This window comes from Balaenoptera musculus, chromosome 14 (assembly GCF_009873245.2).
Source record: "Balaenoptera musculus isolate JJ_BM4_2016_0621 chromosome 14, mBalMus1.pri.v3, whole genome shotgun sequence".
Taxonomy (NCBI): Eukaryota; Metazoa; Chordata; class Mammalia; order Artiodactyla; family Balaenopteridae; genus Balaenoptera; species Balaenoptera musculus.
In genome coordinates, this window is record NC_045798.1 from 73,023,610 (window position 1) to 73,048,065 (window position 24,456).

The 24,456-nt window shown below is 44.8% G+C and overlaps 1 protein-coding gene across 1 annotated transcript in view; it reads left to right on the forward strand.

Moving 5' to 3' along the window:
* The window catches only part of ONECUT2 (one cut homeobox 2), a 41,553-nt gene extending 22,333 nt beyond the window's left edge, over window positions 1-19,220 (forward strand). Inside the window, 1 exon segment of the mRNA XM_036823952.1 lies at window positions 16,580-19,220. Within this exon segment, the coding sequence (XP_036679847.1) occupies window positions 16,580-16,866 (287 nt within the window). The 3' untranslated portion in view covers window positions 16,867-19,220.
* Window positions 19,221-24,456: the final 5,236 nt, after the last annotated feature.

Genomic DNA, 24,456 nt, shown 5'->3' on the forward strand with positions numbered 1-24,456 from the left:
CCCACGTCCAGGTAGCGATGAGGCGAAAAGTGCTGAGTACTGTTCCCTCTTTTCTGGCTTCAGTATGGCTGGACCGTGCCTCTTTCTCCTGTTCCCCAGATCCACCGCTCACTGTGCATTCACTTGCTTCTCATCTCACTCCCTGAAGGCTCCTGTCTTGGTTCATGCTATCATCTTTATTCCCAAAACCAGGAGGCTTAACATGGAAAGGAAGGAAGGAAAGAAGGGAGGGAGGGAGGGAGGAAAGAAAACCCACGGACACCTCACTGTTGCTTTTCCTGAAGTAGCAACTTACCTGCTAAGAGAAGATTTTGAAGCCATGGGCTTCCTCTGAATTCTCAACACACGATTGTTGAGACTATTTAAACAGTCTCTAGAATCCTTTTCTGACCCCAAATTACTCCGAAGCATTAATTGTCTTAGTGGTTTCATGGCCACATTATTTCATATTCATTAGTGTTTTCATGAAAAATGATAACGCTAATTAGAGCGGCTACCGGTTAATTCACTTGGTGATTCGTTACTCTCTCCCCTCTTGGTGTTCTGCATGTGGTCATCTTGGAGAAGGCATCCAAGGAGTAATTGCAGCTCTATTCCCTGAGTGATCGCCTAATGCCATTAGTTCTGATCCACAGGCACATCTTCAGCGGCTCTGATGGGGTCTGGTTACAGCTGCACCCTCGCCCCTGCCCTGTGGATGCAGGGAGAGAGGGGAGCCTGCACTCAGGTCTGGTCCTCTGGAGGGGGTCCAGGGCAGCAGAGGGGGCCGAGTTCCCTGTGGGAGGTGAGCACCACTTTAGCCTCTTCTGGACCGTGAGGTCACGACAGGATAGTGCTCAGAGAAATCTGCCCTGAGAACTTGTACTTGGGAAGGAATAAGGAAAACAAATTTTCTTCGGTTTTAGCAGACGTGTGGCTAGGCACGGGCTAGACTCTGGAAGTCTGGTTCTCTCTCAGACCTCTGCCAGCCAGTTCTCTTCTTAAAACGTTTATTTGTCCTCACATCCATTGGGATGGCAGCTATCAAAAAGCCCAGGGAGTGTGCCAGCCTATGATAGCATCTGCAGCGAGGCAGTCTATCTAGGAGCAGAATTTCTGGGTCATAGCGCATGCATATATTCAACTATATCAGATACTGCCAAACCGTTTTCTAACCTGTTATGCGAATTTACACTACCACTGGCAGCCTGGGAGAGTTCCCATATCTTTGCCAGCAGTTGGTATTGAGAAATTTTTACATTTAAGCCACTTAGGTGGATGTATAATGTTGTTGTTTTAAGTTTATAATTCCTGGATTACTAGTAACTTTGAGGGTCTTTTTATATAATTGTTGGAAATTTGGATTTCTTCTCCTGTAAAGTGCCTGTTCAAGTCTTTGCCTGTTTTCCTATTGGGATGTCTTGACTTCTTGTTGATTTCCACAAGATTTTATATATTCTGAGTTCAGGCCCTTTATCAAACATATGTGCTGCAAATATCCATGGCTCTCCTCTCTCTCTCTCTCTCTCCCTCTCTCCACTCTCTTATTTGTGTCCTTTGATATACAGAAATTCTTAATTGTAATGTGCTCTAATATTTCAGTCTTTTTCCTTTGAGTTAGTATTTTTTTTATTCTTGTTTAAAAAATCTTTCTTGAGATTATGAAGATATTACCCTATATTATTTTCTAAAAGCTTAATTGTTTTGCCATTTACACTAAGGTCTGTGATCCATAAAAAACTTACTTTTTGTGTATGACATGAAGTAATGGGCCAAGAATTAAGCCCTGCCCCAATGCCTATCTAATTACCCTAGCTCCATTATTAGAAAGAATACCTTTCCTCATGTTCGGACGTGCGAATCTTCTCATTAAATCCCATATCCATAGGTGTATGGATCTGTTTGTGGGCTTTCTGTTCTGTTACACTGGTCTAGTTGTATATCCTTGTCCCAGTACTACACAATTAGAGTCTTATTAGAGGTCTTGATAGTTAATACAGCAAGTCCTTCCATTTGCTCTTCTTCATCAAGAACAGCTTGACTAGGGAATTCCCTGGCGGTCCAGGGGTCAGGACTCTGCACTTCCACTGCAGGAAACCCAGGTTCCATCCCTGGTTGGGGAACTAGGATCCCACAAGCCATGTGGTGTGGCCAAAACAAACAAACAAAACCCCAAAAAGAATAGCTTGACTGTTCTTTGATTTTTTGCATCCTCACATTGATTGTATTTTTTTTTTTTTTAATTTACTTATGGCTGCTTTGGGTCTCTGTTGCTGCACGCGGGCTTTCTCTAGTTGTGGCGAGCGGGGGTTACTCTTCATTGCGGTGCGTGGGCTTCTCACTGCAGTGGCTTCTCTTGTTGTGGAGCACGGGCTCTTGGCGCACAGGTTTCAGTAGTTGTGGCACACGGGCTCAGTAGTTGTGGCTTGCGGGCTCTAGAGCGCAGGCTCGGTAGTTGTGGCGCACGGGCTTAGTTGCTCTGTGGCATGTGGAGTCTTCCCGGACCAGGGCTCGAACCTGTGTCCCCTGCATTGGCAGGCAGATTCTTAACCACTGTGCCACCAGGGAAGTCCTCACATAGATTTTAGAATCAGCTTGTCAAATCCCAAAAACTGAAAGGAAAGAAAGAAGAAAGAAAGGGAAGGAGAGAAATCTGCTGAGATTTTTATTAAAGATTTGGTTGGGTCTGTAGATCAACATGGAGAGAATTAAACTTTTTACAATATTGAATCTTCCAATCCATTTATTTAGTACTTTTTAATTTCTCTAACAAAGTTTATAGTTTTCTTTGTCAAAGTTTTACATACCTATTGTTAGATTTATTTCTATGTGCTTGATGTTTTAATCCTATTATAAATGGTATCGTCTTCGTTTTCTGTTTGTTGTGTTATGTAGAAATACAGTTGATTTTTGTCTATGGATCTTGAGTCTAGGAACCTTGCTAAATTCTCATATTCATTCTAATAGTTTATCTGTGTATAATCTTGGATTTTCTATGGATATTAATCAGTATTGATGTTTGTATGTTCATCTTAAAACTGACCACCTTATTGAGCTTTCTTATTCTAATAATTTGAGTATTGAAGCTTTTGGGTTTTCTAGGTTAAAAAATCATATTAACTTATTTTTATGAGGGTTCTGTTTCTGCCTAGAGAAGCAAGATAGGGTAGCTGTTAGGTACAAGGAGTTTGGAATCTGACTACCTGAGTTTGAAACCCAACTCTATTACTTTCTATGTAATCTTAAGTAATTTGCTTAATCCTCTGTGACTCAGGATAATTAATTGTAAACCACCTCATAGGTTGATTTTAAAAATTAAATGAGTTAGTACAACTTCAAAAATGCCCATCAAATCATGAGCACTCAGTTTATGTTGAATTTTGTCATTTTATCAATTAGTTTCATTCCTTTTAAAATTCCCACTTCTTATTGTTTTTTCTTATTTTATTGCATTGTATACTTTTCCAGCATAATACTGAATGGTACTGGTGCTTTCAGGCCTCACCTGGAACTTAACACATTGAAATGTTCCTTCTAGTTTTTATTTTTAGTTGTTTTGTTTTTCATAATTTGACATATATGTAATCATCTTTAACTGCACTTATGAATCTGGTATTAAATTCTACAAGGGGGAGATAATTTTCCAGTAGAAATTCCTTTTTTCAAACTATGCTGTTTACATAATGATGGAAATCATTAATAATGGAATTATTTCTTTTTAAACATCATTGAAATCCTGTTGCAAAAGGAGGCACCGACCCTTCTACCTTCCTGAAGATTCTTTGGTGTAGCCTTTCCAAAAAGGTGCTGATTGTTAATGTAATGATACCCCTTTGGATGTTTGGGATATGTTCAGGGGTATTCATAGCCACATGGAACTGTTGGCCAGTCCTTTTTTAGGACAGTATCACATTCTTGAGCTTTTAATTTTGCTATATTCCAAGGAAGCTGGAGTATGTCTTCAGTTTTCTTTTCATAAAGAGTATACAGATACACTTTTTGAGTCATTATATAACTAAGAGTTCTTCCCTGCAGGAAAGACCACCTGAACTGCATAAATACTAACGTTACAACTGTGGTATCAATTTTGCTCTTAATTTCCTCCAATGCTATGTATTTCTCATTTTCCTGCAGGAATTTTTTTTGTCTTTCCCATCTCTTATCTTAATTGTGTTTTTTTTATTACCTACTATTATTTATAGAGTTCTGTCTTGTTTTCTTCTTAATCATTTTCTGTTCCTGTTTCATAGAAGCCATCTCTTTTTGCATTATCTTGAGAGACCAAATGATTCTCTAAAATGTTCTTTAAGTTTCTATAAGATATTTTCAGATGAATTTTCTCTGATTTCAGATGGTGGTCTGTTTTCCAGTATTTTCCATCTCTTTCCTTCTGTCCTATGTATTCATACTCAAATGAGAAAAACCCAGTCAGGCCTGATATAGTTAATAGGAAGGGTGTGTGTTGTCCTCACAGCCTCCTTTCTGGATGTTGGTGCACTCACCCTTGTAGACCGACACTGAATTGCCAATTGATATACCTAACCCAGCTTCCTCTTGTCCTTACGCTCACCTGGAGCACTCTTTGGAAACTATACCTCCCAGGGTTCGATCTACCACTGGAGTCCCTCTTCTACCCACCCCACCCTCAATTTTTTTGTCCAATTGTTTATTGAGAGTTGCAGTTCTCAATTAGTAGGTAGAAGGGAGTGGACAGCACTCTGGCTGTTTTTAAAGGCATCACCTATCAAGTTGAGTGATGGCTGCTTAATCTGAATTTCTGAACAGCTGGAGGACTCAGGTGTTATTTTTTCAATTCAATTCCATTGGCCTTGTGTTTAGGTGTGAATTCCTCAGAAATGCCCCCCGTGCAGGTTGACGGCAGTCCTAGTGTTCAGTTCGGTGAGTTTTACCTTTTATTCTAGGTCTTCGAGATCATTTTAGTGGGAAGTTAGGAGAGGCTGTACTGGGTTCTCCTAACCACTTTTAGTGAGATGTTCTATCCAGAATTAAATATTTGTTTTAGCAACTCACAGCTTCCTGGATAGCTTGCCCAGTACAGATATGCAGCAGATCTAAAGGTCTGTCTTTGCCAGGCTTCTTCGTAGGCAGAATAGATGACCAGGAATCGTGATTTCAAAGGCTGAGTGCCCCCTAAAGATTTATTCTAATAGCCAAGGGGGAAATAAAAACGCCACTGAACTGGTAATAAGGGAATCTGGGTTCTCAGGGCTCGGTCACTGACTCCCTGTGGTCAGCGTTGGGCAAATCATGACACCTCTAAGAGCCCCAGACTCCTTATATCTAAAATAAAGGATAGGGGGCTTCCCTGGTGGCGCAGTGGTTGAGAATCTGCCTGCCAATGCAGGGGACACGGGTTCGAGCCCTGGTCTGGGAGGATCCCACATGCCGCGGAGCGACTAAGCCCGTGAGCCACAATTGCTGAGCCTGCGCGTCTGGAGCCTGTGCTCCGCAACGGGAGAGGCCACGATAGTGAGAGGCCCGCGCACCGCGATGAAGAGTGGCCCCCACTTGCCGCAACTAGAGAAAGCCCTCACACAGAAACGAAGACCCAACACAGCCATAAATAAATAAATAAATAAAATTAAAAAATAAAATAAAATAAAATAAAATAAAATAAAGGATAGGACCAAATGGTCTCTAACGTCCTGCCATTCTAGGACTCGGTGGTTTTACCAGCTGGCCTGGAACATCTGCTGTTAGAAACCTGTTCCTTGGGGCTCCCCTTTTACTCGCAGAGTTTCTGCTGAAAGGGAAGCCGAGGAGGAGAAGGCACATCCACGCTGGGTGAGCGAGCCCCAGCTACAGGCAGAACCTGCTGGGAGGGACAGTAGGAGGAGCGGGCAACTCGGGTGCAGAGGCCTGGCGACCCTCCTCTGGAGATCCGCCCTCTGGGGCCACACTGGGCCTCTATATAAGCAAGTCTCAGGCATCAAAGGACCCCATTTGCTGAGTCCCCTTCGGTGACTTTGTATTGAAGGAAAATAGGGATAGGAAATTAAACTTGTTTTCTTCAGAGGATGTCTCTGAGGCAAGGGAACTGCGAATGGGGACCGGATGGCTGCCTCTCATGTGACAATAAATAGACCTGGGAGGTGCTGGTTTGTCACAACCAACCTGTTTATAACCCAACCCAAGTGAAGTCACGGGCGGCGGGGTTTTGAGGGAGCGCAGAGAGTTAGCACTTATCACCCATGATTTCCAAATGGGAGGAAGAGGGCACCACAGGGATACCCAGATGGGCAGAGACGTGCCCCAGGTCAGAAGTGAAGCCCAAGGTGGGGCTCAAGCGTTCCGGGCAATGCCAGGCTTCCTGCGGTTGCTGTCTTTTCTGCACTTTGGATGCGACCCCTTCCAGGGCCTCCAGAGTGAGGGGTGTGTGCTCACGCATGCGTGGTCCCCTGCGCTCCTGTTTTTTCTCCCTCCTCTCTCCTTTCCCTCTCTCCTCTTTCCCTCCTGCTCTGGCGTCTCCCGACCGTAATATTTGTTCTCATAAGCCAGGCAGCAGCTACCTCACTGGCACATGGGTTGTTCAGCCCAGAGTGCCTTGGCTGTCCAGGATAATTTACTAAATGGTTTAGAGGTTTTTCTCGCCAGGGAAGGCCAGTTAGATGGGAGTGAAAGGAGGGATAAAACCCCAGGGACCGGGAATGACTCCAAATCCATTCACGCAGTGCAACTTGCCTGTTTCTGCTCTTGGCCACCCAAATGGACGCTGGTCTGGATGTCACTGGCTCTGCTGCCTGAGCGATGGGCATCTGGTCTGTGAGAAAAGCCAGCTCCAACCTGGAGACAAAGCCATTAAGTTTCCCGTTTGACTCAGGCCAGGGATGTTTGGAGAAACAAGAGGGAAGTTGGAGTTTAGCTCTCAGGGGCCAAGTTCACCCTACCGGCTCTGTGACCATCTGGACCAAGGTGGCGTTCAATAATAAGGTCAGGAATCAAAGAGAAGCAGGGAAAACTGTAAAGCATCTAACTGCAAACTACTTATAGTTTCCAAATTTTAAAGAGCACAAGATAATCAAATGACGATGAAAAGATCTTGTCCTTTGCAGCCCCTCTCCCTTCATCAAGCCCTCCCGCCTCCCCGGTGAGTGATGGGTGTGCCACCCTCTGGCCTTAGTGGCCAGTGCTCAGAGCCTGAGCCCCAAGTCCTGTGTGTCACACCCCTCCTCTCCAGGTCCCTGTAGCAGTGTGCCAGCACCTCTCCCTTTGCTGGCCCGAGAAGCCTGCATTGATGGCATTGTTCAGCACTGATGGCTTTCCGAACATTAAATATGTACTATCAGAGTATGCAACTCTTCTATTCTTGCTTCCCTATTTGAATGCAAGGGATGCTGTTATTATTTTAAAAGCTCTTGAATATGCAAATTAGTTCCAGAGGAAGGGAGCTTCCTGGATGCCATCACTCCTCCCATCCTGACAGTAACAAAGGGAAGTAAAAGGAGTTGATTTCCCTCTTCTTACCTCAAAACCCCACAGGATTCTCTGAACAAGGCTGGAGGTACAAATACGACCTTACTTTTGTAATTGATTTTTCCAGCATAACCCAGTTGGTTGCCTCAGTTGACCTTTCCAACCCGACTCCAGCCCCTGTGGGTGTGCCCTTGTTGCTGGAGCGGGTTACTCTCCCGCTCTGCACAGCCCTTGGAAGACTGGCAGCTTTAGGCTTTCCAGCTGAAAGCTGGAAACGATTCTCCTTCGGCATCGTTTTCAAACCCATATACTCGGAGGTTAAGTGACCACGCTGAAAAATGCACACCCCGATGACTTCCTTCCCCACCCCACCCGGTGCCCTGGCAAGATCACATTGAACAATTCAGGGAAAGTATTCACTGAATGCAAGGAGAGTAGAGCATGTCTGCATTATTTATTAGGGGCTAACAATACCCATCGTATGTAGAATGTATTTGGACATAAATTAGTGATGTTAGGAAACACCAGGGGTCCAAAACCTATTAGGATCTCTGACACGTATGTAAAAACACATCATAGTCTTACCTTTTCTACGAGGCTGGGAATTGGCTCTGAGACAGCTTCACAAGGAAAACAAAAATCTTTAACCTTTTGTTTGCTATAAGCCCTCTGGACAGTTCATCTACCGTTGAGTAAGTCTTGGCAAATCATTTCAGACTATGAATTCTTAACCTCACTTTCTCACCCCCCTTCCTCTTTCTTCTTTCTCTATGATGGAAGGAAGGATATTTACATTTACTGAGCACCTACTGTGCACGCTAACATTACAGCTAGCCCCTTGATATCCAGAGGGGTTTGCATTAGTATCCCTACTTTATAGATGAGGAAACTGAGGCTCAAGGTCATGCAGCTGATAAGTAGCCAACGTGGAATTTGAAACCAGGTCATGACTTCATATGCTGAGATTTCTTACCCTACATTTGACTCCCTGCCTGGGCAGGAAGGCAACAGCTGTTCTTTGCTTCTTTGTCAGCTGGATATCACCACAGGAATGCCACATAACACAGAACCACAAAACCGGTGGCATAAAGCCATGAATGTTTATTTTTGCTCAGGAGTCTACGGGTCAGCTGGGCAGTTCTGCTGGTCCAGGCCACGCTTGAGGGGTCTCAGCTGGGCTCGCTGCAGTCAGCTGCTGGGGCAGCTGGGGTGGGCTGACCCAGGCTGGCCTGGGCTAGTCGTGTGGTGGCCAGAGCTCCAAGAGCGTGAACAAAGCACTCGGCTTCTCGAGGCCTGGGCTGTCCCTTCTGCCACATTCAGTTGGCCAAAGCAAATCGCCAGACCAGCCCAGATCCAGGAAAGACAGACAAACTCCATCCCGTGCTGGGGTGGGGGGAGCTGCAGAGTGACATTGCAGGAGATAGGGATGGTGGGAGGAGAAGAATTGGGGCCAATTTTGCACTTAGTCAGCCTCAGTTCCCACTGTGGGGCTGCCTGGCTTCCTTGGGGGCACCTGCTTCCTGGAAGCCTCAGCTCCCCCATCTCCAAGCCTGCGCTCAGAGCCGTTTCTCATGTGTACTGAGGACGTTGTACAGAATGACTGCGGAGGGGCCCCCTTCCAAAGGGGAAGGGGTGCAGTCAGTCTGGCAGGGGTTAAGCCTTCCACTGACCGGATGAAGCTGAAGCAGGAGGCTTTGAGCATCAGCCAGCACAGGAGGGGAGACTGGGGGCGGGGCAGCCAGCCTGGGGGCAGAAACCACACTGAGAAAGATTCTTCTAGGCCTACACCTGAGACTTGGGCGCTTCTTGCAGATACCTCTTGGAGGGTGGCTTTCCGTTGCCCATCCGCGAGCGTCCCCGGACATGGTATCATGTTCGTGGAGCCGGAGTTCCCCTCCTCTGCGGGGGCTCGGCCCCTCACCTCCCCACGGGTCTCTGCAAGCACCTCTCTTCGTCCTGTGTGTTTGTGGTTTCCAGGGAGGAGGGTTGGAAGGAAGTCCATTTCCGCAGGACACCAGGGCTAACTGGTCGACACGGGAGGTGATGCTGGGCTGTGGGGGAGGAGGAGCGTGGAGCTGGGGGGCAGGAGCGGGGAGGAAGGGGAGCACGGGGGCAGAAGAGGGAAGGGCCGCTGGATTCCTGGAGGACGGGGACAGGCCAGAAAGCTCATGAGAAAGAGACAACCAGTGGAGAGCAAACAAATCGGCAAGATCAGAGATGAGAGGACAAGCCAAAGGGGGCCGACGTTTCCAGAGCTCGACACCACATTGTACCACGACTGACCTGCCGCTAACTCACACTCGGCACCTACTCAGGCCACCTTCACCAGCAGATCATTCATGACCCCTGCGAGGCGGTCCTGGAGGTTAAAGATACAGAAGCTTCAAGTCCGGAAGGAAAGAAAAGCCCTGATTCCATTTCCCACTAAGGCAGGTGGGGTAAGTATCCCCCAAAGAGGCACCTGCCCAACATGGGACTTGAGAGGCAGAGTGGATTGTGTATAACGGCTTGCAGGTTCACAGCCAACGATGTCCTTAATTCTTCTGACCCCTGGAGGAGATGTCACTGAGGAAGACAGCATTTGTACGGTACCAGGCAGAGGGAGAGGACCATGGAGGGCAAATCCATCCGAAGGATGGAATGGACCTGGCAATCATTTCTGGTCCAGTCACCACAAGGGAGAGGGAGGCCCAGTGATCATACCCGGGTCACACGGCTAGTGAATGGCAGAGCTGAATTTGAACTTAGGTTGGATGGAAACTGCCCTGCCCTCATCCATTTTAGTCTTCTCCCCGCGTCAGTTACCTCAAGAAAAATAAAACTACAAAGGCTTTTGTTTCAAGTCTGTAATTCATTTCCATGAGACATTTTCCTTTCCTGTCAGTTTGTTGACAGGAGCCCGAGGGACCCTTCCGGTACTTGTAACTCTGTAGCAAATCATGAGATGGGGCCGCATTCTCCAAAAACAAATGGGAGCGTTTCATCCCAATACAGCAAAAGTTGTTCAACAGGGACCTGAATTCTTGGGGCAAAATCCCAGTAGCGTGGGTAGTTTCAGCTCCAGAGCAGGGAGGACCCGGGAGTCGGGCCGGTGTTGGGTGCCTCTTGCTTCTCCGGCCCCTCAGGACCGAGGGAGGCTGGGAAGGGGTTTCCAGGCCAACGTCTCAGCCCCGGCGCTAGTCGTGTCACCCTAAACAAGTCACTGAACCTTCACCAACTGCAAAATGGGAATCCACACCTCTGCCCCACGTTCCCCTCAAAGAGCTTGTGGAAAGTGCTGGGACTTCCGCGGCGGTCCAGTAGTTAAGACGCGCCGATGCAGGGGGCACGGGTTCGATCCCTGGTCGGGGAACTAAGATCCCGCATGCCACGGGGTACAGCCAAAAATAAAAAAATAAAATAAAAATAAAGAGAGAAAGTGCTCATGGGGGTCCAGACCTTGCCTGCCTCTCAGGCCCACCTCGCTGACCTCTAGCTCCCCACGTGAAACCGACAACCCCAGACCCGACAGGAGCGCCGACGTTCCGTGACTCAGGCGTGAGGATGGAGTTATGGGCGGAAGAAGACGCGCAGGGGCCTTGAAGAGCTGAAGCCCCTGCAGCTGTGGAACCAGGCGTTAAGGCGAAGCGTGGGTCCAGGATGACCCCCGGCCTGGATCTGCCTCGCAGAGCCAGCTCGTTCCCACCCACCCTGACCCTGCAGACACTCACAGCCGAGGTCGCTCCGCCCGGCCGGGTCTAGGCATGGGCCCTCCCAGAGGAGACTGAGGCGAAAACCAGGCAGGCGGCGGCGAGGTGGCGGCCCTCCCCAGCTTTGCTCCTCCCTCCCAGCCTGCCTCCCTTCCCCTCCCCACGGCTCAGGCCCTGGCTTCCCAAAGCTCTCCACCCCTAGCAGGCAAATACCAAAGACCTTCGTCCCAAGAAGGAAAATTAGGGGTGGGTGAAAATGAGGCTTTTCCATCAGAGAAACGACACAGCCACTGCCCTCTGTGGTCGGCGCCAGGGCCCTCCCCGGGGTGGCGCATTGCTTTTCGTGGCCTCCTTAATATTATTTTTTGAGTCTCTGGTACCGCCCCTCACCCTGCCTCACCTCCCTTTGAGACCCCTCCTGATGGGAATGACTTCTGGCTTTACAACCTTGCCACGTGCCTGACGGAGCGCGCCTTCGTGCTGCCCATGTGCGGGCGCTGGACAGCGCTGTGGCCAGTTCCCCTGGGCGCCCGAGGACAGCTGGGCTCCTGAGAATACCCAGGAGCAGCCTGACCGTGTGCAGAGCAGAGAGAACGGGCCAGTGGTAGAGAGAAGTTCTTCCTTCTCTCCTGGTTTAGGAAGATCAGCTCCAGGGAAGTGGCGCATGCTTGGAGATGCACTTTCATCTCTGACCCTCTGAGGGTGGCCACCTGGGAAAAGGTGAATTGGCATCTCACGATCTCGGGGAAGGCTTGTGCCTTGAACCAGGGCTTCCCTTCTTATTATTTCACCCTGGGAACCCAGTGGTTTGAAAAATTTGTCTACCCAGGACCCTACTTAGGCAGTAGCTGTCACCTCTGTTACTAATCACAGATGCCTCTATCTGTATATACCTGCCAGTCCCAGGTCCTGGTCCACGCGGGACAGGCACCCTCCTCCATCTGAGCTGATATTGTTCTTGCCCCCAAAAAGAGGGAAAAGGCACTGTAGCCCCAGTAGGTAGCCTCATTGTGGGCAAAAGCAAATGATTTCTCCCTGTCTTTGAAATAGAAATGAGCCCTCAAACCTCCATGACCCACACAGGGACCACTTCCCCAGGAGAGGAAGGAAGATGGAGAATGAGGGATTTCTCTCTCTTCCCGTCAGGCAGCACACACACATCTCCCCGTGGTACACCCTCCCTGCTTCCTTTCTAGAAGAGGGAAGAGAAGCAGATCCCAGTGCCTGCAGGAGTCTGGGCTAACCTCTCACCCTCCTGGAGCAGAGTTTATCGTGAGTGGCAGGAACTCACTCCATCCACACCACTGATGAACACCGTCTGTTGGGTTTCTAACACACATTCCTGGGCTGTAGGGAGCTACTTGGCATTTCCCTAGCTGTTTTGAAATGGGCATTTGTAGCGTGTAATGTTCTAACACCAAAACCATTTACACTCTGACTGTGCCTCTGGGCAAAGCTAGCTTCACACTTTGTCTGAGAAATTCTGAGGTTCCCACCTTCCTGCCAGCTTCCAGACATCATTCAATCTGTCTACTTTTTCTTAGACTTTCAAAGCAGGTGTTTGCCCTCTTGTTTGTATTTTCCTTCAGCTCCTGACTAACTGCTTTTGTAAGAATCATGAGGTGGCAACTGCCAGCTCAAGTGAGGACTTGGGGCAGGTTATGTACCTGCAGCCTCATTATTTTGGGCTTTTGGACTTGCCATACATTGGCAGACCACAGGCTACAGCTTTGCATTTGTTGGCGTAGAGTCTGTTGGCTTTGGAGCGCTGTTGGGAAGGCATACACAGGATCTGATGATCTGTTCTCTCTTTGCAGGTTGCTGAACGTTAAACTTTTAACATTTGTTTCTTAAATCATATGTAGATATATCTTCAAATATAACCTGACAGGCCAACATGGACCTGCATCAATACTGTCTAAACTCCCTATTAAAAGTGCAAATACACCACCACACCAGTCAGAAGGACCATCATTAAAGAGTCTACAAATAATAAATGCTGGAGAGGGTGTGGAGAAAAGGGAACCCTCCTACTCTTTTGCCGGGAATGTAAAGTGGTGGAGCCACTATGGAGAACAGTATGGAGGTTCCTTAAAAAACTAAAAATAGGACTTCCTGGCAATCCAGTGGTTAAGACTCCACGCTTCCAATGCAGGGGGTGTGGGTTCGATCTCTGGTCGGGGACCTAGGATCCCCCATGCCAAAAATTAAAAAAAAAAAACAACAACTAAAAACAGAGCTACCATATGACCCTGAAACCCCACTCCTGGGCATATATCCAGAGAAAACTCTTAATTTGAAAAGATACATGCACCCCAATGTTCATAGCAACACTATTTACCATAGCCAAGACGTGGAAGCAACATAAATATCCATTGACAGATTAATGGATAAAGAAGATGTGGTACATACACAGACACACGCACAGACACACACACACACACAATGGAATACTACTCAGCCATAAAAAGAATGAAATAATGCCATCTGTAGCAACATGGATGGACCTAGAGATTATCATATTAAGTGAAGTAAGTCAGACAGAGAAAGACAAATATATGATATCACTTATATGTGGAATCTAAAAAATGATACAGATGAACTTATTTACAAACAAAAAATGGACTCACAGACGTAGAAAACAAACTTACGGTTACCAAAGGGGATAGCAGGGGATGGGGAGGGAGAGATAAATTAGGAGTTTGGGATTAACATATGCACACTACTGTATATAAAATAAAGAACAAGGACCTACTGTACAGCACAGGGAACTATATTCAATATCTCCCCAGATTCCAGAACACTGCCCCTCCAGGTGAAAGTCAGAATCTCTGGGGGGGTAGAACCTCCGAGGCTACTGTGCAGATAGAGTCCCTCTAAGGTGCCAATGGCGTGGGTGCCATTTCTGTAGGGGAGAAAGATGGACAGACCCAAGGGCTGGATTCTTGCCTTGGGTCTGCAGCCAACTTGGAATGTGACCTCAGGTCAATCGCTTACACCCTCAGGTCTCCATTTATTTCATTTTAAAATGAGAATAATTGTGCTGCTTATCTTCCTCAGGATTCCTGGGGTTATGCAGCCAGAGGGACGGTGGGGAGGGAGCGTTCACACACTTCGCTTCACGTAAGCCTCTACAGAGGTGAGCACCTTATTTCCATTATGCAGATGAGGAAGACGGGGCACTGAAAGGTTAAGTCATTTACCGAGGTCCCAAGTCTTGTAGGTGAAGGAACGCAGGTGAGAGAATCCAGGCGTCTGGTTCCAGAACATTCCATTCCATCAGGGTGCTCCTCTGAGATTTTAGAAATCAGGTAGATGCTTGCGAGTCAAACCAAAGCATATGGGCCAGCAGCAGCTGCATCACCTGGGGGCTCGTTAGAAATGCAGGTTCTCGGGCCCCGCCTGGGTTGACTGCCTCAGAATCTGCATTTGAGCAAGCTCTCCAGATGATCCCTGTGCACCTTGAACTCTAGAAGCGCTGTTGTAGAGGATTGCACTAGAGAGAGGAAGTCAACAGATGAGGTTATGGTAAATATCCAAAACTCCAACAAAAGTGTAAGATCCTCCCAGGGATAATCAAAGAAGAAATCATTACCGGGAAATTCCTGTGGGAGAAGGGTGACTGTAAGCCGTTTCAGCCCTTTCTCTCTGAGTTCCCATTTCGGGGGAAGCGCCCCTTATCTGAAAACATCCAAACCTCCCAAGAGAATGGGGTTTTGGATGGAAACATATTGTTTTTATAGGTGTGTATGTGTGTGTTGTGTTTAATTGTCAAAGGTAATATGTTTACTTTTAGAAATGAGAGAAGGAAAAATCAGGAAGAGAGGGTTTAGCAAAGCTGACATAGCCCAACAGTGTTCCTTTTTGAGGGTTCTCCGGCTCCTGCCCTTTTTATCATAGCTTTTCACTTATTTCAGGAGTGATCCTTTATGGCAGATAGCATCCACCAGGGAGGATGGCCAGTTGGGTAGGGGGAAGTTCAGCTTCCAGAATATCTTTTCTATGAGTGTGGGTCCTTAGGTTAAATCCAAAGACCCATCAGTTTGAAGGATGTTCCCCTGATACTCAAACTGCAGCCAGCGGCCCCACTATACCGAATGGTCCCTGCAGAATGCAAAGAGTAGAAAATGGCCTGACCCAAAGCTCAGAAGCAAAACTCACAAATCAGGGCTTTGAGAAGTATGAAAAGGCTTCCAGACAGCACTCCAGACTGCTAGCCTTAGGGGAATGTCAGTTGAGTACAAAGAAATTCTCAACCTGGGGCCGGAATGTCCAGTAGGATTTGATCCAGGGAAGGATGCTCAAAGCCGGCCCTCTGCTCCCTCCTCGCCTTTCCTGGATTAGCTCTGTTGAGGCGGCACAAAACCCCTGGATGAGCTGTGGTTTCTGTCCAGTGATTTTAGCACATGTTCCCATGTTTAAATTTGTGATTTGTATGCACAATATTATTTAGCCCTTAAAAGTGACTTTTCTGAGACCCAATCTGTCTGTGAAGTGTGCAAATTTCTGAAAGAGTCAAGACACCACTTGTCATCAACATCCCAAGCATTCATTTATGTCCGTGGCTCCAAAAAGAGCCAGTCGGAAATATCACACAGACCTGATCCCTGCCTTCTAGAAACTTGTAGGGTAAGGCAGAGGTAGTGACACATAAATTAATGTCCTGGCTGCATATGGCACCCCAGATGTGGATACCCATCTACTGAATCAGAGACTCTGCATCTACTGATTGACACATCTAGGGCCATAAAATAATCCACTGTAAATTTGAGTTCTTTTGCCAACCTCAGCCCTGGTCTTCTTATATTGGCTTCACTTCAGACCAGCCAAATTAAAACTGGTTAAACCAATTTTTTCACAGTCTTTCCCTCCCTGTTTGATTTTTTTTTTTTCTCTAAAGTCTAGAAGAAGGGGATTTGGGGTCGGGATGATACCATCACTCTGTCACTTCTAATTTCATTCTGTTAACGATTTTTTGAGTCGCGAGGGTGGAAGCTTTGATTCTGAGAAATTACGCACTTTTAAGTTTTGACTCCAGAAAGTCATTGTGGCTAATCTGTAAACAATTCTAGCGGGTGACTATAAAAGAGGAACTTAGTAACAAGGCTTCCCCCTGGGGAAGTCATTGATCCCTTCAGAGCACCTGATTTCACAGATAAAGGAGGTGGGGGTGGGAGTGGGGGCTAGGGAGTGAAAGAGAAAGCAAGGGCGTTTGGTTCAAAACCAGACTGTGTAAACAGCCCTGCTCTTTCCTCCTTTCTCCCTTCCCCCACTAACCGATGCTTTCCATCACCTGTAGATGAACTGGGAAGGCTGGTTATTGACAGCTGGGCAATTTGCACAATAAAGTTTAACGGTTTACATCCCCTTTGACTTTACATCCCCATTGACTTTGTCAATGTTCTCAATGGATCACGTTCTCGGGTGCCGGTTCTCACGCTCGCACTGACTCTCTCCTTCTTCTCTTCCCCTTCAAGCGTGCAAACGCAAAGAGCAAGAACCAAACAAAGACAGGAACAATTCCCAGAAGAAATCCCGCCTGGTGTTCACCGACCTCCAACGCCGAACGCTCTTCGCCATCTTCAAGGAGAACAAACGCCCATCCAAGGAGATGCAGATCACCATTTCCCAGCAGCTGGGCCTGGAGCTCACGACCGTCAGCAACTTCTTCATGAATGCCCGGCGCCGCAGCCTGGAGAAGTGGCAGGACGATCTGAGCACAGGGGGCTCCTCGTCCACCTCCGGCACCTGTACCAAAGCGTGATGGAAGGACTCTCAGTTGGGCACAAGTCACCTCCAAATGAGGACAACAGACACCAAAAGAGAATGCAAAGGAAAACGACGCTGGATTCTTAGCTGGGGCCCTTCACTGGTGATTTGAAAGCACAATTCTCTTGAAAAGAAAATTCTATTCTAGCTGTAATCATAGGCCAGGTGTTCTTTTTGTTCGTTGGTTTTTAATGGCTATGGAGTCCAAGTGCAAGCTGAAAACTAATCTCTTTGAACCGGACATTGTCCTCTGAGCGAGTGTGCTAAGCACCTCAGAAACCCAAATGGGGCCTTTCTGCAGCAAGTCAGTTTCAGTGTGGTGTCAGTCAAGCTCAGGATTGCTTAGAATGTCAACGGTCCCACTTTGAGTCCTGTCAACCTCTTGCAGTCAAAGTTCCCATGAGTAATAGTGGGACTTTGAATGACCTCATTTGCTTTCCAAGTGCTTAGCCTCATCATACCATAGTTCACCAACGTTCACAGCCATAACATAAAAAAAATCAGAATGACAATTACTGAGCACAAGTTTTAAATATGGAAGTTAAAAAAAAAGAATCCGAGGACCTGTTTTTCCAACTCAGGCATCTTTTTCATTGAATGGTTTAGAAAGCTTTAAGTTGATCCAGTTTACAATTTTCTTTTCCTTACCTCCTGGAAATCTCACGTGGTCTTGGATCCATCAAAAAAAACCAGATCAGTTCACTTGAGCTCAAAGTATCAAGCACAACGAAGATAAACAGAGAAGTAAGGAAGGTTCTGGATTCACCGCATCTCGATTTTCAAGACATCAATTAGGAAGTCATGAGGGAATCATTGGGAATATGGCTTCAAGCACATTTTGCAGTTTGTTACAAATTCTGTTTGTACATAATGCAGACGCACACTCAGGAGGCCAATTTAACTGTTACAGTACACGGAGCAAATGCAGCATTTTAAAAGATCTAGATTTTTTTAGATCATAAATGTATCCTTCTTGGTTATCTGTCACCTGGTTCCTCCTATTGTGCATTATGACCACCACATAATACATTCTTGCTCTTTCAGATTTGGGTTGTTCCCTTGTCCATCCCATTGGTAGGGACGTTTTCAGTGTTTCATAGCAAGGAAAAAATAAATAATTCAAACCACCATACGTGTTACTCATAACCGTCATCTAGTCCTGAATCTCTTCCATTGTTGAATAATCTAGCAAAACAGCTGAATAAATCTGGAGAAAACACAGCACACCAAAGAAGCAGAATACTGCAAACCAAAGACATTTATTACTTGCCATTTTCTAGCCTGAAAAATACTGTGATTACTTCTTAGAAGTCAGAAAACCTCTGCAACTCCGAATGGCATTCAGCTCTTGCATTTGGTTCATCATCGGGCTGAGTGGACCGGCTACACCAAGGATGTTAGCCAAGCCACCCAGCGAGTGGCTCTCTGGTTCCTGGCTGTCACCTTCCCACGGCAAATGGAAGAGTGCCCACAGAACCCTGGGAGATTGCAAAGGTCACCATGTGCATATTTACCAGTGAATGGCCCTAGGTGGGCACCACGGGGGTGTTCAAAGCAAGCCAAACACTGCAATGATTCTTTACAGACACTTGAGACTGACTTTTTTATGAATTGCTTAATCGAAACCAAAGAAACTTTTTCTGCACCTACTTCTGCAACAAACAAAACTGTCCCATTAAAATGAATAAATAAATAAAAACGTAAATCACTGAAAATCACCACCAACGAGAAGGAAGCACGCCAGAAATGAAAAAAAAAAAAAAACCAGAAACAGAAAAACAGCGAGACACACTGTGTTCAAACAGACCTCTTGGGACATTTTTTGGAAGCAGATTTTAAAGAAAGGGTTGACACAGGAAGAGAAATAAGGAAAAGCCTTCGTGGCTGCTGCTTCATTTGACAACTCATGCGGTAATCTTAAAGTTGAAGATTGTCTTTAATTTGTGCCTATGCAGTTTTTCAAAAGAACACGGAACAGAGCAACAGAAACCTCAACAGCTACAATACCAAAGATGAGGATTTCTCACACCTTTGTTTCAGTTCATTATCTCCTCTTGCCTGGCTTAAATACTAATAGCGCCATTGATCTGTGTAAAGGTAATCAATTTTGTTTCTGAGCAACGAAAGGAAAAGGTCATTTGTTTGATTTTATTGTTTCCCTATCATTTTGTTTTATGGCTTTCTACCCAACATGGAATCTCTCAAAAGGTTCCATGGAATCCAAGTTTAAGATGTTGGGATACTGAACAGTTCTCCTCTCTGCTCGGCAGAGCATGGGGAATAATATTGTCACTTGAACATTCTATGCTTAATCCTTAGTCTTGGTTCCTTCTATGTTCAGAGTCTCATCATCAGGGGAGGGAAGGGGAGTGAGGGTCAGGGGTAGAGGTCTTGGTGACACATCCTCTCCCAAGCCACAGAACCAAAGAATTTATAGAGGAATTGACAAGCCTCATCTTCATGTGATTGCTACATCCTAACAGGGCTTCATTGGGGGTGGGGGAAAACGTGTGAAAATAATTGTCAGTTTCTACTTTTCTATTAGCTTTTTAAAAATCAGCTGTAAAGGTTGCATTTCTAAAGAAAGAGATATATATAATATATGAATACATATATAGATTCAACTTGACACTGGTGATAACCCAAAGTTATTGCTGTTCAAATTCACGTCTTGTTTTTGTCAAGTGCTTCATTTCTTAAGTATTCAGTTCAGAACTTTGCTCATTTCTCATGCCATCCCGGAGTATATTTGCTGCTGTGGATGATTTAGAGTATTCAGATTTCTGTGAAAATTCCTGGGAAAGTTTGAAAGTCAAGTTCAAACATTTCAACAGTTAACCTGTTGCTAAGTGGATCCATGGGACGAATGAGTTTTATTTGTATTTTGAGTCTTCTCTATTCTATGTCTCAACCATGATCAGGGTGGTGAGTGAGGTCCATCCGCCAGTTCTGGGCCGTGACCAGGGAGCGTTCATCTTCTCTAACTGCTGGGAAAGCTCAGTGGTCCATTCCCACCAGTTACAGAGATGAGGCCAGCCCAGAGGTCTGTTCTCCAGGAACGGCCCTGTCCCATCAGGGTGTTCCAGATGCCCCTCAGTAAGTAGATCCACCAAAGGGACTTCTCACAGGGGGAGTCCAACTCCTGCTGCAATGGGTTGACCAGGTTTCCTCAGGGTGGTAATGACCTATTTGTTTAGACAAGCCCGTGTGCAGCCACGGCTGGCACTGGGGTGAGGCAGCAGTGTTGGGGGGTGCGGGTGTCTCAGTCCTAGAGAGAAAACACAAGGCAGGGTTTGGGGAGAACCCCAGAGTCCTGCCCTTGGGAACCCCACTGTCCATTGTGCCACCTCCTTCCTCCCACCGTGTGGGTCTCCCTCTGCAGGGCAGCAGCCACGTAGCCACGAGAGAAGGCGACTTTCCATGGCTTCTGTAATTCATCCTACCTGAGGATGTTCCTTGACTTTGCCCTGTGTCACTTTGTCTCTTGCTCATTCTCCATGTCTCCTTTGTCAAATGACCAAGAAAAGAGCATATTTCAGCAGGGGAACTCTCCTATGGGTTGATCAAAATGAATTTCAACTTGGGTATCTCTAAATGAATCCTTGTGACTCATGGCCAATGGAAATGCTTGGTCTTCTAGAGATTGGATTGAGCAACCAAGCCTGCTTGCTTTGGTTAGTGATCCTTCGGCATGCTAATGTCAGCATTTGGGTCTCTGGCATCCTATGAAGCTGTCTAAACTGAAAAAGGCTGCCTTTGTGGCCTGAGATTTCAACCCTGGTCAAACCAGGTGTAGTCACATACACCCTCAGTGCTCCTGGTGACCAGAGAAAGATGTCATAATGTAAAAAAAGGCAAGAACTTCCCTCTAGGGACTTTTGATAAATGGCTCATACCAGATAATGCCATACCAGAGAGAAGTGCTTGCTTCTAAAAAATTATTTACGTACATATATAAATACATGTGTGTATCTATATATTTGTGTATTGAAAAATTAAGCCCTACAGAATTTCAATTTGTTAAAAAGCTGAAAGAAAAAAAAAAAAAAACCCTGCAAACTGGAAGGTAATGGAATTTGACCCAGTAAGTTTCCTCAAACATTTTTAAAACTTATTTTAAGTTAATAATTTCAGAAAAAAATAACTCTTTGGACTTCAACGTTTAACCTGTTGGGTTGAGGATCCATTTCCTCAATCCAAGAAAAATTCCAGGCATGCCTCAGCCATCAGCAATGAGAGGGGCAGTGTGAAGGGACAGTTCTGAACCAAAATTCACATTCTGGAAGCAACAGAAATCCAAAGGCTATCGAGTGGAAAATTCTTTATTTCTTTAGGGAAATAGGCTTGCTTACTTTTGTTTTCAATGTGATTTTGGTCCTGGGGATATAATTCTTTCATTCCAAGAAATTTTTATTAAAAAAAAGAGCCAATGTATTTCTTTTTTAAAAGAAAACAGCAACGACAGTAAAAACTCATCCACAATATTTAAAGGCTTTTCTAAAATGTAAAGTAGTGTGTAGGTTGTACCACTTAACAGTACAGGCGGGAATGAGGCATGAAGGAACCAACGTGACACTTTGAAGAAATCAAAGCATCACCTCTGCAGTGTCTCTTTTCCTGCAGGCTCTTGGCAATTATGGGCTTTGGAAATTCAAGCTAATTTTTATTACTAGCTAAAATAAAATCAAAATTAGGAATAAATCTGATACACACACATACATACATTTTTGTAAATCAAACAATGTATTTCAAAGCCAAATATAAATACCTTTTATTTTTTATTTATTTATTTTTTTACATCTTTATTGGAGTATAACTGCTTTACAATGTTGTCATAAATACCTTTTAGATGATCAACCATTTTACTTTATCTGTGCTGGGTGCCCACCTAGTCATGCCAATAAATTAAAGTTGAACAGATTTTTTTTAAATATCATTACTGGGTGCAGGGGGGACACTTTCCCACTTCTAAAAATACTGGTAGAATTATAGAAGCGTCTGTTTGATTACCGTTACCAAAATGTCATGACAGTGTACCTTTGTGGTGAACTCTGTTTTTCAGGAGGTTGTATAGTAGGAATTTTTAAACATAGAAGAAGAACAGGCTGAGTTCCAGTATTGTTGAAGAATAATGGAGTATATGAAAAAGTAGAGAAAAAGAGGTGATACGTGTGGTCAAGGTTGACCCCAAAGCCCAGACACAAGTACTGTGATGATAATTGTCACGATTCCTAACAGATCAGAGCTGATTTTTTGATGCTGTTGCTGCTGATGCCTTGTGAGTCAGACTTGTTAGCCTAACCAGGAAGAGAGGGTGAAAGATGGTAGACAGAAGAGGGATAGAGCTGTTATGTCTATAACGTTCGGACGTTTACCTGTAAGACTGGAGAACTTAATACTTTTGTACATTTAGTTAACACCAAGTCACCTCTAAAACAACAGGAGATTCTAGTTTTCAAATAAGGCCACAAAATCCATACTAAAGGAAGAAGGTGCACCCAAGTTTGCTGTATAAATCTCATAAGTTAATGACATTGGCTTTAAATATGGATGTCCCAGTGCCTATTTTCTACCTTTGATTTGTTTCTTTCCAAGGGCAGGGGGAAGGGAAGGTTTGTTTGTTTTAGAAAGTCTCAGAATGGGTTATAAAATTATATATATATATGTGTGTGTGTGTGTGTGTGTGTATATATATATACATATACATATATATATATTAAAATAACATAGGGCTTCACATAGGTAGACACAGAACTTACAGTTGAAGCTGATGGGCTATTCCATGAATCCCATGGGGACCGGAAGTGTTCATTGTTCTCAGATACCAAAAAGGTTCTGACAGTCTGAGGCAAGCTGAAGCTTGAGCCTAAGCTTTCCTTACCAGTTTTGAGTTTGGTTGCCTGGAATTAACCCGCTAATTCCCTTTTAGTGGAGAAAATGTGTATAGGAAAAAAAAAAGACACATTGCTACAGGTCTGTTCATTCCATGGAAGTCTTCCACTCTGTTCCATCTTTAGCAGAGGCATTTCTCCCAGCGTAAACCTTGGTAGATAAGTTTGCCTAAACCTTATACAGTCTGTCAGCTTGGGTGTATACAGATTCAGATGTACCTTTCAACATGTATTCTCATAGACATCCTCACAGCGACACACATTGCCTCTGAGTGTTCAGACTGCACAGACACGTGTGCACAGACAGCTTCATACGTACATAAATAGTCATCTGTTACAATAAATACATTTTAAATGATCATTTAACATGTATGTGGTACTTCTACAATGTACATTGTTTTTTATTATTTATTGTAACATTGAAAACTAAAGTGCAGGAAAAAAAAAAAGTATCCCAGCATCTTCATTCTGTACACTTGGAATTACCTTCATTTGGGCACATCCAAGATAAACTCAACTTTCAAGAAAACTTGGATATTATTTAATCATCTGTGTAAGAATGACACATGTGCTTGATGACTTCGGTTGAATAGCTTTATTCTGGATCTCTCATAACTAAAGCTAAATCCAAAGACCTGAAAAAGGACACACACCAAAAAAAAAAGAGAAAAAAAAAAAAGAAAAAGAAGGAAAAAATAGCAAAGTAAAGCGTGAACTAATAAGGAAAAAGTGAGTTCTGGTTTCCAGGGTGGAGAAAATGGTGACATGGTCTTGGGGGTGCTGCACTAGCTAGAGCGGGGAACGTGGTGATTTTTTTTTCATGCTTGTCACACTTAAATGGTCTTTTTGAACATGAGAAAATTTAGACGTTAGAATTTCCTGCTTTATTTTCATTTAGACTATGGAAAGAAGCTATACATTTTGTCCATCGAAAAATGAAGACAGTCAAAAGAAACCTTTTTTTTTTCCCTTCATCTCTTTGGGTTATGACCCAACAAGCTAAGTACCATTAATGTAATTAATTTATTTAAATTAGTTTTTAGCACACAATGTATAGGATTTTAGTAATTATTTAATCATCTTTCTTTACTTTGGTTTTACTCTTTGTGCTTATTTATGAAAACCTAGACCAGTGGTGCATCAGAGATGCACAATCCCTTTTAGAATTCCCTTGAAGTTTTGCTTTATAAAGCAGAGAAGTTCTGTTACAGACAGGGAAGAAATACAGGTTACAAAAAAAAATATCGAGGTATTTTTCCTTCTTGAATTAACTTCGAAAATAGTTTAAGTAACAGTGATTAAATTATTTAATTTAAGTTCACAGCCCCACCTGGTACCAGGCGAACTTCACCTTTTAATTATTGGGGCCCTCAGAGCCTTCATATTGTAACTTATTTATTTAACTTATTCAGCATCTGCAAAAGGTGCACGATATAGTTTATATTTTTTATTTAAAACAATAGCACTGCAGTTTGTTTGCTGTCAGAACAACAGAGCAAAGTTTGTGGACAAGCAATGACTATTCAACCCGAACCTGTGCATTCAGAAAACGTTAAGCCGAGACCCTGCTTCACCAGCCTGGATTTTGGGGCTTCTGTACAGAAACTGGAAAAAAATAAATTAAAAAAAAAATCAGAACAGCAAAAAGAGAGAAACCCTTAAACTAGCTGCTTCCAAGAATGAACTCTGTGTGC